The 17,433-nt window shown below is 46.0% G+C and overlaps 1 protein-coding gene across 1 annotated transcript; it reads left to right on the forward strand.

The window, feature by feature from the left end:
- The first annotated feature begins 12,617 nt into the window (after window positions 1-12,617).
- On the forward strand, window positions 12,618-16,251 carry LOC106611738 (P2Y purinoceptor 4). Its single transcript, XM_014212261.2, has 2 exons — window positions 12,618-13,158; window positions 13,695-16,251. Exon 2 carries the CDS (start codon window positions 13,738-13,740, stop codon window positions 14,839-14,841), a length of 1,104 nt encoding a protein of 367 aa, XP_014067736.1. The 5' UTR covers window positions 12,618-13,158; window positions 13,695-13,737; the 3' UTR covers window positions 14,842-16,251.
- Window positions 16,252-17,433: the final 1,182 nt, after the last annotated feature.

Below are 17,433 nucleotides of genomic sequence, written 5' to 3' on the forward strand. Positions count from 1 at the left end.
GCCAACAGCGAGTTGTAGTAGTCTAGACGGGAGATTACAAGTGCCTGGATCGGCACCGCTTCCTGTGTGACGTAGGGTCGTACTCAAAGGATGTTGTAGAGCATGAACCCTGCAGGAGCGAGTCACTGCATTGATGTTTGCAGAGAACAACAGGGGGTTGTCCAGGCTCACGCCAAGGTTCTTTGCACTGTGGGAGGGGGACAGTGTGGAGTTGTCAACCGTGATGGAGAGGTCTTGGAGTGGGCAGGCCTTCCCCGGGAGGAAGAGCAGCTCCGTGTTGTCGAGTTTGAGACTGAGGTGGTGGGCTGATATCCAATCTGAAAAGTCTGCCAGGCACGCAGAGATGAGTGTTGGGTGTCAGAAAGGGGGAAAAAGAAAAGTAGTGTTATCCGCATATCAATGATAGGAGAGACTATGTTTGGGGCAAATCCAATACAACACATCACTGAGTATCAATGTCCATATATTCAAGCAAAGTGGTGGCTGCATCATGTTATGGGTATGCTTGTAATTGTTAAGGACTCGGGGAGTTTTTCACGATAAAAAAGAAACGTAATGGAGCTAAGCAAAGGCAAAATCCTAGAGGAAAACCTGGTTCAGTCTGCATTCCACCAGACACTGGGAGATGAATTCACCATTCAGCAGGACAATAACCTAAAACACAAGGTCAAATCTACACTGGATTTGCTTACTAAATAGACAGTGAATGTTCTGCTGAGTTACAGTTTTGACTTAAATCTACTTCAAAATCTATGGCAAGACCTGACAGTTTTTGTCTCGCGATGATCAACAACCAATTTGACAGAGCTTGAAAAATTTTGAAAAGAATAATGGGCAAGAGTGGAAAGCTCTTCGAGACTTTTACACAGAAAGACTCATAGCTGTAATCGCTGCCAAAGGTGCTTCTACAAAGTGTTGACTCAGGGGTGTGACTACTTATGTAAATGAGATATTTCTATACTTAATTTTCAATAAATTTGCAAAAATGTTTTTTACTTTGTCATTATGGGGTATTGTATGAACAGTTGAAGTCGGAAGTTTACATACACCTTAGCCAAATACATTTCAACTCAGTTTTTCACAATTCCTGACATTTAATCAGAGTAAACATTCCCTGTCTTAGGTCAGTTAGGATCACCACATTATTTTAAGAATGTGAAATGTATTATTATTATTTATTTCAGCTTTTATTTCTTTCATCACATTCCCAGTGGGTCAGAAGTTTACATACACTCAATTAGTATTTGGTAGCATTGCCTTTAAATTGTTTAATTGGGTCAAATATTTTGGGTATCCTTCCACAAGCTTCCCACGCTACCTTGGGTGAATTTTGGCCCATTCCTCCTGACAGCGCTGGTGTAACTGAGTCAGGTTTGTAGGCCTCCTTGCTCGCACACATTTTCTATAGGATTGAGGTCAGGGCTTTGTGTTGGCTACTCCAATACCTTGACTTTGTTGTCCTTAAGCCATTTTGCCACAACTTTGGAAGTATGCTTGGGTCATTGTCCATTTGGAAGACCCATATGCGACCAAGCTGTAACTTCCTGACTGATGTCTTGAGATGTTGCTTCAATATATCCACATCATTTTCCTCCCTCGTGATGCCATCTATTTTGTGAAATGCACCAGTCCCTCCTGCAGCAAAGCACCCCCACAACATGATGCTGCCACCCCTGTGCTTCACGGTTGGGATAGTGTTCTTCGGGTTGCAAGCCTCCCCCTTTTTCCTCCAAACATAACGATGGTCATTATGGCCAAACAGTTCTATTTTTGTTTCATCAGACCAGAGGACATTTCTCCAAAAAGTACGATCTTTGTCCCCATGTGCAGTTGCAAACCATAGTCTGGCTTTTTTATGGGGGTTTTGGAGCAGTGGCTTCTTCCTTGCTGAGCGACCTTTCAGGTTATGTCGTTATATAGGACTCGTTTTACTGTGGATATAGATACTTTTGTACCTGTTTCCTCCAGCATCTTCACAAGGTCCTTTGCTGTTGTTCTGGAATTGATTTGCACTTTTCGCACCAAAGTACGTTCATCTCTAAGAGACAGAAAGTGTCTCCTTCCTTAGCGGTATGGCGGCTGTGTGGTCCCATGGTGTTTGCACTTGTGTACTATTGTTTGTACAGATGAATGTGGTACCTTCAGGCGTTTGGAAATTGCTCCCAAAGATGAACCAGACTTGTGGAGGTCTACTATTTTTTTCCTGAGGTCTTGGCTGATTTCTTTTGATTTTCCCATAATGTCAAGCAAAGAGGCACAGAGTTTGAAGGTAGGCCTTGAAATACATCCACAGGTACAGCTCCAATTGACTCGAATTATGTCAATTAGCCTATCAGAAGCTTCTAAAGCCATGACATAATTTTCTGGAATTTTCCAAGCTGTTTAAAGACACAGTCAATTTAGTGTATGTAAACTTCTGGCCAACTGGAATTGTGATACAGTGAATTATAAGTGAAATAATCTGTCTGCAAACAATTGTTGGAAAAATGTCTTGTGTCATACACCAAATAGATGTCCTAACCGATTTGCCAAAGCTATAGTTGGTTCACAAGAAATTTGTGGAGTGGTTGAAAAATGAGTTTTAATGATTCCAACCTAAGTGTATGTAAACTTCCAAATTCAACTGTAGATGTCATCAAAGTTCTCCTCAAAGACCAAACATTGATGCAGTAATATTATTCACGACTGCGTGGCCGTGCACGTCTCCAACTCAATCAACAACTTTGCTGATGACACAACAGTGGTAGGCCTGATTACCAACAACAATGAGACAGCCTACAGGGAGGTGAGGGCCCTGACGGAGTGGTGCCAGGAGAATAACCTCTACCTCAACGTCAACAAAGCTAAGGACAGATATGTGGACTTCAGGAGACAACAGAGAGGAATATTGGCACTCCTAGTGGCCGGGGACTTTAATGCAGGGAAACTTCAGTCCGTTTTACCTCATTTCTATCAGCATGTTAAATGTGTAACCAGAGAGGATAAAAACTCTTGACCACCTTTACTCCACACACAGAGACGCGTACCAAGCTCTCCCTCGCCCTCCATTTGGCAAATCTGACCATAATTATATCCTCCTCATTCCTGCTTACAAGCCAAAATTTAAGCAGGAAGTACCAGTGTCTCGGTCTATAAAGTGTTCAGATGAAACAGATGCTAAACTACAGGACTGTTTTGCTAGCACAGACTGTAAATATGTTCCGGGATTCTTCCGATGGCATTGAGGAGTACACCAAATCAGTCACTGGCTTCATCAATAAGTGCATCAATGACGTTGTCCTCACAGTGACTGTACGTACATACCTCAACCAGAAGCGATGGATTACAGGCAACATTCACACTGAACTAAAGGGTAGAGCTGCCGCTTTCAAGGAGCGGGACTCTAACCCGGAAGTTTATAAGAAATCCCGCTATACCCTCAGACAAAAACATCAAACAGGCAAAGCGTCAATACAGAACTAAGATCGAATCGTACTACACCAGCTCTGACGCTCGTCGGACGTGGCAGGGCTTGCAAACTATTACAGACTACAAAGGGAAGCACAGCCTAGAGCTGCCTAGCGACACGAGCCTACCAGACAAGCTAAATAACTTCTATGCTCGCTTCGAGGCAAGTAACACTGAAACATGCATGAGAGCATCAGCTGCTCCGGATGACTGTGTGATCACGCTCTCGGCAGCTGATTTGAGTAATTCACTAGGACGCAGAGCCAGACAGATTACCAGGACGTGTACTCCGAGCATGCACTGACCAACTGGCAAGTGTCTTCACTGACATTTTCAACCTCTCCCTGTCCGAGTCTGTAATACCAACATGTTTCAAGTAGACCACCATAGTCCCTGTGCCAAAGAACACTAAGGTAACCTGCCTAAATGACTACCAACCCATAGCACTCATGTCTGTAGCCATGAAGTGCTTTGAAAGGCAGGTCATGGCTCACATCAACATCATTATCCCAGAAACCATGGACCCACTCCAATTTGCATACCACCCCTACAAATCCACAGATGATGCAATTACTATTACACTCCACACTGCCCTTTCACACCTGGAAAAAAGGAAAACCTATGTGAGAATGCTATTCATTGACTACAGCTCATCGTTCAATACCATAGTGCCCTAAAAGCTCATCACTAAGCTAAGGACCCTAGGACTAAACACCTCCCTCTGCAACTGGATCCTGGACTTCCTGACGGGCCACCCCCAGGAGGTAAGGGGAGGTAACAACACATCCGCCATGCTGATCCTCAACACAGGGTCCCTCAGGGGTGCATGCTCAGTCCCCTCCTGTACTCCCTGTTAACTCATGATTGCACGGCCAGGCACAACTCTAACACCATCATTAAGTTTAGGCATGATCATTAGGCCTGATCACCGACAACGATGAGACAGCCTATAGGGAGGTGGTCAGAGACCTGACGGTGTGGTTCAAGGACAACAACCTCTCCCTCAACGTGATCAAGACAAAGGAGATTACAGGAAAAGGAGGACCGAGCACATCCCCATTCTCATCGACGGGGCTGTAGTGGAGCAGGTTGAGAGCTTCAAGTTCCTTGACGTCCACATCACTGACAAACTAACATGGTACAAGCACACCATGACAGTCGTGAAGAAGGCACGACAAAACCCATTCCCCCTCAGGAGACTGAAAAGATTTGGCATGGGTCCTTAGATCCTCAAAAGGTTTTACAGCTGCAACATTGAGAGCATCCTGACGGGTTGCATCACTGCTTGGTATGACAAATGCTTGGCCTCCGACCGCAAGGCACTACAGAGGGTAGTACTTACGGCCCAGTACATCTCCGGGGCCAAGCTTCTTGCCAACCAGGACCTCTATACCAGGCGGTGTCAGAGGAAGGCTCTAAAAATTGTCAGACTCCAGCCATCTTAGTGATAGACTGTTCTCTCTGCTACCGCATGGCAAGCGGTACCGGAGTGCAAGTCTAGGAACAAGAGGCTTCTAACCAGCTTCTACCCCCAAGCCATAAGACTCGTAATTTTTTTACCCCTATTTCTCACCAATTTCATGGTATCCAATTGGTTGTTACAGTCCAGTCCCATCGCTGCAATTCCCGTACGGACTCAGGAGTGGCAAAGGTCGTAAGCCGTGCGTCCTCCGAACACAACCAAGCCACACTGCTTCTTGACACAACACCCGCTTAACCCGGAAGCCAGCTGCACCAATGTGTCGGAGGACGCACCGTACACCCGGCAACCATGTCAGTGTGCATTGCGCCCGTCCCGCCACAGGAGTCTTTGGTTCGCGATGGGACAGGAATATCCCACCCGGCTAAACCCTCCCCTAACCCTGGCGACGCTGGGCCAATTGTGCGCCACCCCATTGGTCTCCTGGTTGCGGCCGGCTGCGACAGAGCCTGGACTCTAACCAGGTTCTCTAGTGGCACAGCTAGCACTGTGATGCAGTGCCTTAGACCCCCCCACGTTGCTGATACTCTCTGTTATTATCTATGGATAGTCACTTTAATAACTCTACTTACATGTACATATTACCTCAATTACCTCGACACCGGTGCCCCTGCACATTGACTCTCTACCGGTACCCCCTGTATATAGCCTCCCTCTTGTTAGGTTCTAAATATCAGTGTAAGAACTTGACGGACACTATGAAAGCTCCAACCAAGTTAATTCACCCATTGGGTCAATACAGCTGCATAAGACGAAATACATATTTATGGAAGCACTGATGTTTAACCCTTGGTCCTATGCTGTCTCCTCCTACACATCTGAACAGCCAATGCATCTCTGTTGCTAGACAGAACCTTAGTGATATCTGTTCTTCCTCACTTCATCTGACCTGACCTCTGCCCCAACTCACGGCTGTCATGTTTACTCGTACCAGACTGTGTCTTTTTTCCTCCCATCGGATCCCTGATGGCTAACAATAACATATCTGGAGAAAATGTAAACATTATTACGTTCCCCTCTCTCCCTCTGTGACATGAATAAGTATATTTCATATTTTCAGAACCCAACTACCTCATAAACTTCTACAAATGCAATATTGAGAGCATCCTGTCAGGCTGTATCACCATCTGGTATGGCAATTGCACAGTCCACAACCGCAGGTCTCTCCAGAGGGTGGTGCGGTCAGCCCAACGCATCACTGGGGACATACTGGAGGGAGAATTGAATGGGTTGCTGTAGTGTGCATTAACACACACACAACACACACACAACACACACAAAGCAGTACTGACTTCGCCATGGGTCAGGGGTCAGGGTTTAAAGGGGAAGGCAGAGGAGGGGCAGGAGGGCAAATTACCATCGCAACCCTGGCTCCTCTCCAAAGCTGAACTGGCCCCAGGATATGAGTAGTAGCACTGCCAGCCCCACTGAAAGAATGCATAGCAAACTAGCACCATGACACCATGACACTTAAATGAACCGAATCTGTTAGAAGAACCAATTTAGATTTTGTCCACTAGATGGCAGCAGTGTATGCGCAAAGTTTTAGACTGATCCAATAAACCATTGCATATCTGTTAAAAATGTTGTATCAAGACTGCCCAAATGTTCCTAATTGGTTTATTAATACATTTTCAAGTTCATAATTGTGCAGTCTCCTCAAACAATAGCATGGTATTCTTTCACTACAATAGCTACTGTAAATTGGACAGTGCAGTTAGGCTACCAAGAATTTACGCTTTCTGCCCATATCAGATATGTCTATGTCCTGGGAAATGTTCTTGTTACTTACAACCTCATGCTAATCACATTAGCCTACATTAGCTCAACCATCCCGCAGGGGGGACACCGATCCTGTAGAGGTTTTAATACAATGCACGTTTCAAAATTTTCAGCGTTAGCATCCTGTTATTGGTGATCACAATGATGTATAGGGATCTCTCTTCCTGCAGAGGTGTGTCCCTATGTTATTTTACTGTATGAGTCAGTACATTGTTTCGGATATCCTGCAGGAATTCGTCCACTTAGATAAACACACTTGAGGCGCCATAAATCAAATCTACATTTTCCTACAGGGCCAGCCCTATGGCTTTGTAGACACACTGTCTACATATCACTATTTATTGTACAGTAATGGAATCTGGACCCGTATTCACATAGCGTCTCAGAGTAGGAGGAGTGCTGATCTAGGGTCAGGTCCTCCCTGTCAATACAATCTTACTCATTGTGATCTAAAATGCAAAGCTGATTCTAGATCAGCACTCATACTCTAAAACACTTGGTAATTATGACCCCTGATCTAATGTATATGTCTAGGAGAGTACATATTGTGGTTTCTGGTGGGCCTGTTTCGAGTCATGAGAAAACTGACATTCTGTTACGGCTGTCATAGAGAGGGGACCAAAGCGCAGCGTGGTAAGTGTTCATTATATGTATTAAACAATGAAACACTAGAACAAAGAAACAAAACGAAAAGCCAAACAGTTCCGTCAGGTAATGAAATACGAAACAGAAAACCACTACCCACAAAACACAGGTGGGAAAAGGCTGCCTAAGTATGATTCCTAATCAGAGGCAATGATAGACAGCTGCCTCTGATTAGGAACCATACTCGGCCCAACACAAAGAAATACAAAACATAGAATGCCCACCCCACACCCTGACCTAACAAAATAGAGAAATAAACCGTCTCTCTCAGGTGTGTGTAGAGGGACCAACGATGGTTGGATATAAAGAATCTTCCAGACAAACTTCAGACGAGTCTGTTTGCGTGACAGTACCCCCCCCCCCCCAAAGGTGCGGACACTCGGCCGCAAACCTGAACCTATAGGGGAGGGTCCGGGTGGGCATCTATACTTGGCGGCGGCTCTGGTTCAGGGCGTAGCCCCCACACCGCCCGCTGATCCCCCCGCTTCTGTGTCGCCGGAGGAACCAGACCATGGATCATCGCCGGAGCCTCTGAACTGCCAAGCGCCGCTGAAGACTCTGGGCTGCAGACCGCCGCTGAAGACTCCGAGCTGCGGACCGCCGCTGAAGACCCCGGGCTGCGGACCGCCGGTGAAGACTCCGGGCTGCGATCCGCAGCTGAAGACTCCGGGCTGCGGATCGCAGCTGAAGACTCCGGGCTGCGGCCCGTCGCTGAAGACTCCGGGCTGCGGACCGTCTCAGGAGGCTCCGGACTGGGGAGCGTCGCTGGAGGCTCCGGACTGGGGACCGTCGCTGCAGGCTCCATGCCATGGATCATCACTACAGGTTCCAGCCCCATGGATCATCACTGGAAGCTTTGTGCCATGGATCATCTCTACAGGCTCCGGGCCATGGATCATCCCTACAGGCTTCTTGCCATGGATTATCCCTACAGGCTCCGGGCCATGGATTATCACTGGAGGCTTTGTGCCATGGATCATCCCTACAGGCTCCGGGTCATGGATCATCACTGGAGGCTCCGGCCATGGATTATCACTGGAGGCTTCGTGCCATGGATCATCTCTACAGGCTCCGAGGATTGGATCATCCCTACAGGCTTCTTGCCATGGATTATCCCTACAGGCTCCGGGCCATGGATTATCACTGGAGGCTGCGTGCCATGGATCATCCCTACAGGCTCTGGGCCATGGATCATCACTGGAGGCTTCGTGCCATGGATCATCACTGGAGGCTTCGTGCCATGGATCATCACTGGAGGCTCCGGACCATGGATTATCACTGGAGGTTTCGGGCCATGGATCATCATTACAGGCTCCGGGCCATGGATCATCACTGCAGGCTTCGTGCCATGGATCATCACTGGAGGCTTCCTACGTGGAGCTGGAACCGGTCTCACCGGACTGGGGAGACGCACAGGAGACTGGGTTCGCAGAGCAGGCACAGGGTATACTGGGCCGTGGAGGTGCACTGGAGGTCTGGAGCTTAGGGCTGGCACACCCTGTCCTGGCTGGATGTTTATTTTAGCCCAGCAAGGACGGAGCGCTGGCACAGGACAAACTGGTTTGTGCTGGTGAACAAGGGGTACCGTGCGTAGAGCTGGCGCAGGATAACCTGGGCCGAAGAGACGCACTGGAGACCAGGAATGCTGAGCCGGCACACTTCTTCCTGGCTGACTGCCAACTCTAGCACGGCAACCATGAGGAGCTTGCACCGAGCGCACCGGGCTGTGAGTGCGCACTGGCGACACAATGCGCATCACCGCATAACACGGTGCTTGCTCGGTCACTCGATCCCTACGGTAAGCACGGGGAGTTGGCTCAGGTCTCAACCCCGACTTTGCCAATCTCCCCGTGTGCCCCCCCCCCAAAAAAAATTGGGCCGCTGCCTCTCGGGCTTCCGTTGTTGCCGTGCTTGTTCCTCATAGTATCGCTGTTCCGCTTTCGATGCCTCTATCTCCTCTTGCGGACAGCGATACTCCCCAGGCCTTGCCCAGAGTCCTGCCCCATCCAGGATTTCCTCCTAGGTCCAGTCCTCCTGACCACGCTGCTTGGTCCTTTGGTGGTGGGTAGTTCTGTTACGGCTGTCATAGAGAGGGGACCAAAGCGCAGCGTGGTAAGGGTTCATTATATTTATTAAACAATGAAACACTAGAAAAAAGAAACAAAACGAAAAGCCAAACAGTTCCGTCAGGTAACGAAATACAAAACAGAAAACCACTACCCACAAAACACAGGTGGGAAAAGGCTGCCTAAGTATGATTCATAATCAGAGACAACGATAGACAGCTGCCTCTAATTAGGAACCATACTCGGCCCAACACAAAGAAATACAAAACATAGAATGCCCACCCCACACCCTGACCTAACAAAATAGAGAAACAAACCCTCTCTCTCAGGTCAGGGCGGGACACATTCCCAGCCAGATAAGAACTGTACTATGTATCTCTTCCAACACTGGGTTCCTGCTCATCCTGCCCACATTTATTTCTTTATGATCATGTTTTATCATTTTATCACTCACATCTCGAGGCAAAATCCAGCAGGTGATGTGGAAAGTTGTCCAGAGACAATATTCAATTTCTCCTATCACGCCAGGATCAAACGCTGTGTAAATGTGGTACTTTGCGACAAACATTTACAGAACTGTGTAAATATTAACTTCATAAAAACAAAGCTGGAGCAATGTATCACCCAGGGAGAGGTGTACTGTTTAGTAAGCTGCCAGTCCGGAAGGCTTGGGTGGCAGTAGAGAAACATGATTATGAGGACTAGTGGGACAGAGGTGGACTAGGTGTAGAGACATAGTCTACTACTTTCTGGTAGAATACACAGTCTGATTAATCACTTTCACCTTATACTAACCTTATCAGCCATTTGGAAAATCAAATACATTACCAACAACCAATGGTTATTTAAATGGGAACAAACTGATGCTTTATTCTCAATATTGAGACAGCTGCTCTGGTCAATTAATAGTAGGCTAGTGCAGTTAGGTGGCTAGTGGAAGTCTAGGTCTGTAATGAACACGATGGGAGACAGAGAGCAGGTTTCAAGGAGAGGGCGCAGCAGGTGTTTACTGTAAAGGACCACAGGTGGAGGCAGGTAGCTGGGTCCAAGTGCAGGCAGAAGGTCATACACAGGGGGTCCAAAAACGCAACATTTCAGGTAGGGAAAAGGCTAGTAATGTTGTCTGGAAGATCAGGCAATAGGTTGATAACAGGAAATCCAATAGGCTAAAGTACAGGCAGGGAATAGGCAAAAGGCGTTGTCAGTGAGGCAGGCAAAAGCTATCATACATGGGAGGAGTAAATTACGGGGGGGGGATTCAGGTGATTGGGATCTGGAGAGTGAGCTGTGTTCAGGGGATCTATGTGTTTGAGAGTGTGAGCTGGAAAGTGGGCTGGAAAGTGAGCTGCGTTCAGGGAATCTACGTGTTTGAGAGTGTGAGTTGGAAGAAGACGTTACAAGATCATTAAACAGCTAATCGCAGTTTGTTTTATTTCCACTCTGATTTATTACAGTGTGTATGCAATTAAATACACAGTGGGTTGCCCACGGTGTTGAGCCATAAGATTTCGGGGGCTTTTGGTTATGTGCCAGTTCATATGAAATTGCTAGGATTAATTCCCCTTCTATTGAAAGGAAGTTACATACTTTTGAGGTCAGGTACAGTGAGGGAAAAAAGTATTTGATCCCCTGCTGATTTTGTACCTTTGCCCACTGACAAAGAAATGATCAGTCTATAATTTAAATGGTAGGTTTATTTGAACAGTGAGAGACAGAATAACAACAACAAAAAATCCAGAAAAACGCATGTCAAAAATGTTATAAATTGATTTGCATTTCAATGAGGGAAATAAGTATTTGACCCCCTCTCAATCAGAAAGATTTCTGGCTCCCAGGTGTCTTTTATACAGGTAACGAGCTGAGATTAGGAGCACACTCTTAAAGGGAGTGCTCCTAATCTCAGTTTGTTACCTGTTTAAAAGACACCTGTCCACAGAAGCAATCAATCAGATTCCAAACTCTCCACCATGGCCAAGACCAAAGAGCTCTCCAAGGATGTCAGGGACAAGATTGTAGACCTACACAAGGCTGGAATGGGCTACAAGACCATCGCCAAGCAGCTTGGTGAGAAGGTGACAACAGTTGGTGCGATTATTCGGAAATGGAAGAAACACAAAAGAACTGTCAATCTCCCTCTGTCTGGGGCTCCATGCAAGATCTCACCTCGTGGAGTTGCAATGATCATGATAACGGTGAGGAATCAGACCAGAACTAAACGGGAGGATCTTGTCAATGATCTCAAGGCAGCTGGGACCATAGTCACCAAGAAAACAATTGGTAACACACTACGCCGTGAAGGACTGAAATCCTGCTGCGCCCGCAAGGTCCCCCTGCTCAAGAAAGCACATATACATGCCCGTCTGAAGTTTGCCAATGAACATCTGAATGATTCAGAGGACAACTGGGTGAAAGTGTTGTGATCAGATGAGACCAAAATGGAGCTCTTTGGCATCAACTCAACTCGTCGTGTTTGGAGGAGGAGGAATGCTGCCTATGACCCCAAGAACACCATCCCCACCGTCAAATATGGAGGTGGAAACATTATGCTTTGGGGGTGTTTTTCTGCTAAGGGGACAGGACAACTTCACCGCATCAAAGGGACGATGGACGGGGCCATGTACCGTCAAATCTTGGGTGAGAACCTTCTTCCCTCAGCCAGGGCATTGAAAATGGGTCGTGGATGGGTATTCCAGCATGACAATGACCCAGAACACACGGCCAAGGCAACAAAGGAGTGGCTCAAGAAGAAGCACATTAAGGTTCTGGAGTGGCCTAGCCAGTCTCCAGACATTAATCCCATAGAAAATCTGTGGAGGGAGCTGAACGTTCGAGTTACCAAACGTCAGCCTCGAAACCTTAATGACTTGGAGAAGATCTGCAAAGAGGAGTGGGACAAAATCCCTCCTGAGATGTGTGCAAACCTGGTGGCCAACTACAAGAAAAGTCTGACCTCTGTTATTGCCAACAAGGGTTTTGCCACCAAGTACTAAGTCATGTTTTGCAGAGGGGTCAAATACTTATTTCCTTCATTAAAATGCAAATTAATTTATAACATTTTTGACATGCGTTTTTCTGGATTTTTTTGTTGTTATTCTGTCTCTCACTGTTCAAATAAACCTACCATTTAAATTATACACTGATCATTTCTTTGTCAGTGGGCAAACGTACAAAATCAGCAGGGGATCAAATACTTTTTTCCCTCACTGTATGTAGTGTCATCTCATCAATTTCCTAATTTGGTCCCTGACACCACTCACTCAATGTGCCGTATGTCTTTATGTATCTGGTTTATAGGCTAAGCACGCAATTTTCAGCTAATCTACTGACTTGCTTTATGGAGTGGTTGCGGTTATCTGTGAACAATTTGTTTACGAGTAGGCTTAATCACAAGTTCCCGTGAACATATGGCACATTTACTAAACCTCAAATCAATGTTATTGTAAAAATAAGAAATAATTTAAAAAATGCTATTAATCAATGTCAAAATCTTTTTGAAATCGGTGTTATAATGATAAAACATTGATTGAATATCGGCTTTGAAACGAATAGGCCTAACCTACCTCAGTGATCGCCTATAGGAGTTGGATTTCAGGGGGACGGACGAGGAGAGGGGGACCTATTTCCTTTATTTGCCGGACGGTCCAACCCACAGTCAGTCAGGCGTATATCCTATATCTATCCAAGCTGTTTGCAGAGATAGTGCACTCACTGCAGCGGTCACATTGGGATCTTAACTGGGTAAGTTGTACACCAATATATCGGACTTAAGTTCAACTTTTAAGTTATATATTCCTTATGTCAGGTTTATTAGCGATAGTACTATTATTAGGGTTACTAGGTTTTCTAGAAGTCCGCGTCGTCGTCACTTTTTTTCTATGGAATAAAATTGACCGTTCGCGCGTTTCTCTGTAACTATGTACCCGCCGGATTAGTTGGATAAGAGATTTAGATACAACACCAATGTTGTCAGTTTATAGTTATAGCTCGGGGAGGTGGGGTACATTTCAGGATAGTCTATGTGGGAAGATAAAACTATTGTTTAGGTTAGGTTATGTCTGTACGCAGTGCAGTGAACTTTTATTGGCAAGGAACATCAGTTAATTCATCAAAGATGCCAACAAGACGTTTTGTATTTTTAACACAACATGCTGTTATATATTGTCCTGAAGAAAATAATTGGACACTGCTTCAAAATTGAAATTCATGTTTTTGAGCGAAACCAGTATTTCACAGTGATGCCATGTGGATACCTAATTTATTACATTTCTCCACAGATATTACAAGGCAAGTTTTGGCTCTCTGCTGAAAAGACAAAAGATGGACTCAGCTATCCACAGCCACCTTGTGCGGAACCGGTCCAGTCTGATTCTGCACGCTGGGTATTCCAACGACACCTGTCGCTTCAATGAGGAGTTTAAGTACATCTTACTGCCTGTGTCCTACAGCCTGGTGTGTGTTCTGGGTCTGGTGCTGAACTCAGTGGCTCTGTGGATGTTCCTGACCAAGATGCGACCGTGGAACACCAGCACCGTCTACATGTTCCACCTGGCCCTGTCAGACTTCCTGTACGTTCTCTCCCTGCCCACCCTCATCTACTACTACGCTAACCGCAGCCACTGGCCCTTTGGCGTTGCCGCCTGCAAGATCGTTCGCTTCTTATTCTACGCCAACCTCTACTGCAGCATCCTCTTCCTCACCTGCACCAGCGTCCACCGCTACCTGGGCATCTGCCACCCCATCAAGGCCCTGACCATGGTGAAGCCGCGCCATGCCCACGCTGTGTGTGGCATGGTGTGGGTTGCCGTCACGGCGTGTCTGGTGCCCAACCTCATCTTCGTCACCACCAGTCAGAGGGACAACGACACGTTGTGTCACGATACGACCAGTCCGGAACAGTTTGAGGAGTATGTGGACTACAGCTCTACGGTAATGGTCCTGTTGTTCGGCATCCCCTTCATGGTCATCATGGTCTGTTACTGTCTGATGGCGAGGGCTCTGTGTCGGCCCAGACGGGGGCTTTCGCCCAGCCAGAGGAGCTCACCCTCACGCACCAAGTCCATCAAGCTGATTGTGGTGGTGCTGGTGGTGTTCGCCGTGTGTTTTGTACCTTTCCACATCACACGCACCCTCTACTATACCTACCGCGTGCTGGATGCCAAATGTGAATTCCTGAATATCGTTAACTTTGCCTATAAGATCACCAGGCCTCTGGCCAGTGTGAACAGTTGTATTGATCCCCTCCTGTATTTCCTGGCTGGGGATCACTACCGCGCTAAGCTGGTCAAAGCTCTCACTGGTAAGAGACAGACAACCACCAGTCGCTCCGCTGCCTACCTGCAAAACCGCCCCAGTAACAACCATGAGATCGCCATGGTCTATAAGAACCCAGACTCGAAAGCCAGCGGTGAACCTGAGAGATAGTGGGTAAGTCATATGGACATCTATGGGGTATCATATATAGATATGCCTAACCTCCGTAATATAAACACGGAGGAAACAGTTAACAGTCCTGGGCTGGCCACTACACAGCTGCACTTCCTTTGGATGCTGTTCTGTCATTTCGGACACAGGATGACTACATGCTGATCGATGGGGCCTCATTACAGAGCCCAGATCTGTGAGAAGTTCAGTTCCTATAAGGCTGTTGGGGCAAAGCCTTTCCTTAAAGGGGAATGAAGACGTTGGCGTGGGATTCGTCAGAAAACAGACACCTTATCATCACCACCATTTTGCAACAGTGTTGGATGCAGTACTGTTAAATCCTATCTACATTCCCCCTTTTTAGCAATAAGCTATGTGAAAACCAAGTCTGTTTTATACATTTACATTATACATCTAGTTCCTACTCTGAATGCTTTCCCCTCATTTCATTGTGACGGTTACAGTGTTTGGAAGACAGAGTTAAAATCCTTTCAACCAGGGAAACAAAACAGTCTCTGTATCTCTGTCTGAGCCAGACTGTAGTTTCCTACTGTTACCACAGACTGAGGAACTACAGGAACGAAGCCTGTTCTGTACAATAGCTACAGAACTCTGAAGAGCAGAAGGAAAAAGAAATGTATGTAATCTGTAATCTGAATGCTTGGACTTGTGTTATTATGGCAGCACGTACTCAGAGAGAGGATTTGTGAATGGATATGACAGGTGTTAAAAACAGTGGGTTATTGTGATCATCAAGAGAGAAGGTCCAAATCCTAGAAAACATAATTTAGACATATGATCGAAGGGTTTTCGCTGGCTTCCAGTAAGAGTGGCGGTGACGTCATATTTAGCAACAGGCTCAGATATTGTGAGGCAATCTGAAACAGTTGAACAGGAACAGTGGATTTACCAGGAGACTCATTCTGGTAGATAGTGGAGCTTTATCCCTCTCCCAGCTGTTTTTGTCCTTCAGCGCAGAGCCTCCACAGCTGTCTCTCTGTCTGTTTCTGCTGTGTGGAAACCAGGGGAGGGGTGGTGTGGGGGAGTAGAGAGACTCAATGGGTGTGTAGGCCGGAGCATCAACTCCATCCAACAACCCACACTACGGATAAAGGGGGGATTTTCCTACATTATCCAGTTGGGACTTAGAGCTGCACACAACATGGCTATTTTCACACCGATTTTGGTTGTTGTTGTTGTTGACAGTCTGTCCATGGCAAAACAGATGTCTCTGTAAAGTAGTAGGTCCGTTCCTAAGAGTACTTAAAGTACTATACTGCTGTGATGTTTAAGCTACTGGTAATGTTTATAAAGGGCATTATAACCTCGGTTCAAGGTATGATAGGAAAACACTTGGTTCTATAGGTCTATAACATTATAATGACATTAAATATATGTTTTATATATCTACATTTTCTTAGTTTGCTTACTGGTTATCATGTTATTGTTGCACCAACTATTACCAAGTAATAACAATATCCCTATTGTGCAATGACAATAACCATCCATGACATCGGTTGATTAACCACAATCTCAGTTTGTGTGTGTGTATCAAATTGAACTCCATGCTGCAGTGTCTTGCAGACTTGAATGGGGTTATGGTAGAGGGGGTGTGTGGGAAAGTGATGAGCGGTTGCGTGTCTCACCGAAACATTAGGCGTTACCGGGTGTAGGTCCTCCATTAATCAGACAGGGGAGACCTGAGGAAGCGGGAGGACAGAACTGGCAGCACAGAGAAACAGGACCAGGAAGTGAGCTGGTCATGGTACCGTACTGTTTGGGTTTTTCCTTGCCTGGGCCGTGCCAAGAAAACAAAGCTGGTCCCACCAACACACCATGGAAAAGAGCTTGTGTTTCCACTTTCCAGCCAAGGCTCTGTATTGATTGTCCATTGTAATCATCCATAAATAATCTGACATTGAGATCTGAAAAAGGGGAAGACCAGCTCTCCATAAAGCAATAGATAATGTTATGTTCTCCGCAGTACACAGCAGGTGTATTCTCCATCTTTCTGTTGGGCATTGCTAGTTGATGCTTTCATTTCCAAAAGGCTGCATCAATGGGCATATTGAAATACACATTTTATGCTCAAAGAGACCAGTTGCTACAGTCGTCCAGTGATGTGAATGCAAGCCCCAGGAAGAATATGTTTTACATGGATATGTATCTGAACATTTGTCCTCTGGGTCAGAGATTTGGAATGCCATGAGCACTAGCGCCTCACTGTGGGCTGAGTGTGACAAGATGGATTAGTGGTGTGCATTGGTGCCTTTGAAGATGGAATAGAAGATGAGCAATGGAATAAAAATGTTACCCAGGCCTAAATGGTTTAGTACTAATCAGTATATCTTTCTCAAAAAATGTTTACATTTAATTTGAAGGCCTTTTTTTTTTTTTTTACAAAAATAAGTCTTAGGCCCAACAAAATATATGATCAACTCTGTGGTTAGGATATATAATGTTGTGTTAACCAACCATATAACATTACCAATAGTGCTATATACTATATCACTGCATCTCTTTACAGCAGCTTGTTGTTGCATGTAGGATGTTCTCAGCTTGGTCAGTAGGTGTCCCCATTGGTTTCTTTAC

The sequence above is a fragment of the Salmo salar genome, chromosome ssa09 (genome assembly GCF_905237065.1).
Source record: "Salmo salar chromosome ssa09, Ssal_v3.1, whole genome shotgun sequence".
Lineage (NCBI taxonomy): Eukaryota > Metazoa > Chordata > Actinopteri > Salmoniformes > Salmonidae > Salmo > Salmo salar.

What these genes read in the sequence shown, in the direction of transcription:
- LOC106611738 (XM_014212261.2), top strand. Translation starts at nt 13,738, where the DNA reads ATGGACTCAGCTATCCACAGCCACCTTGTGCGGAACCGGTCCAGTCTG.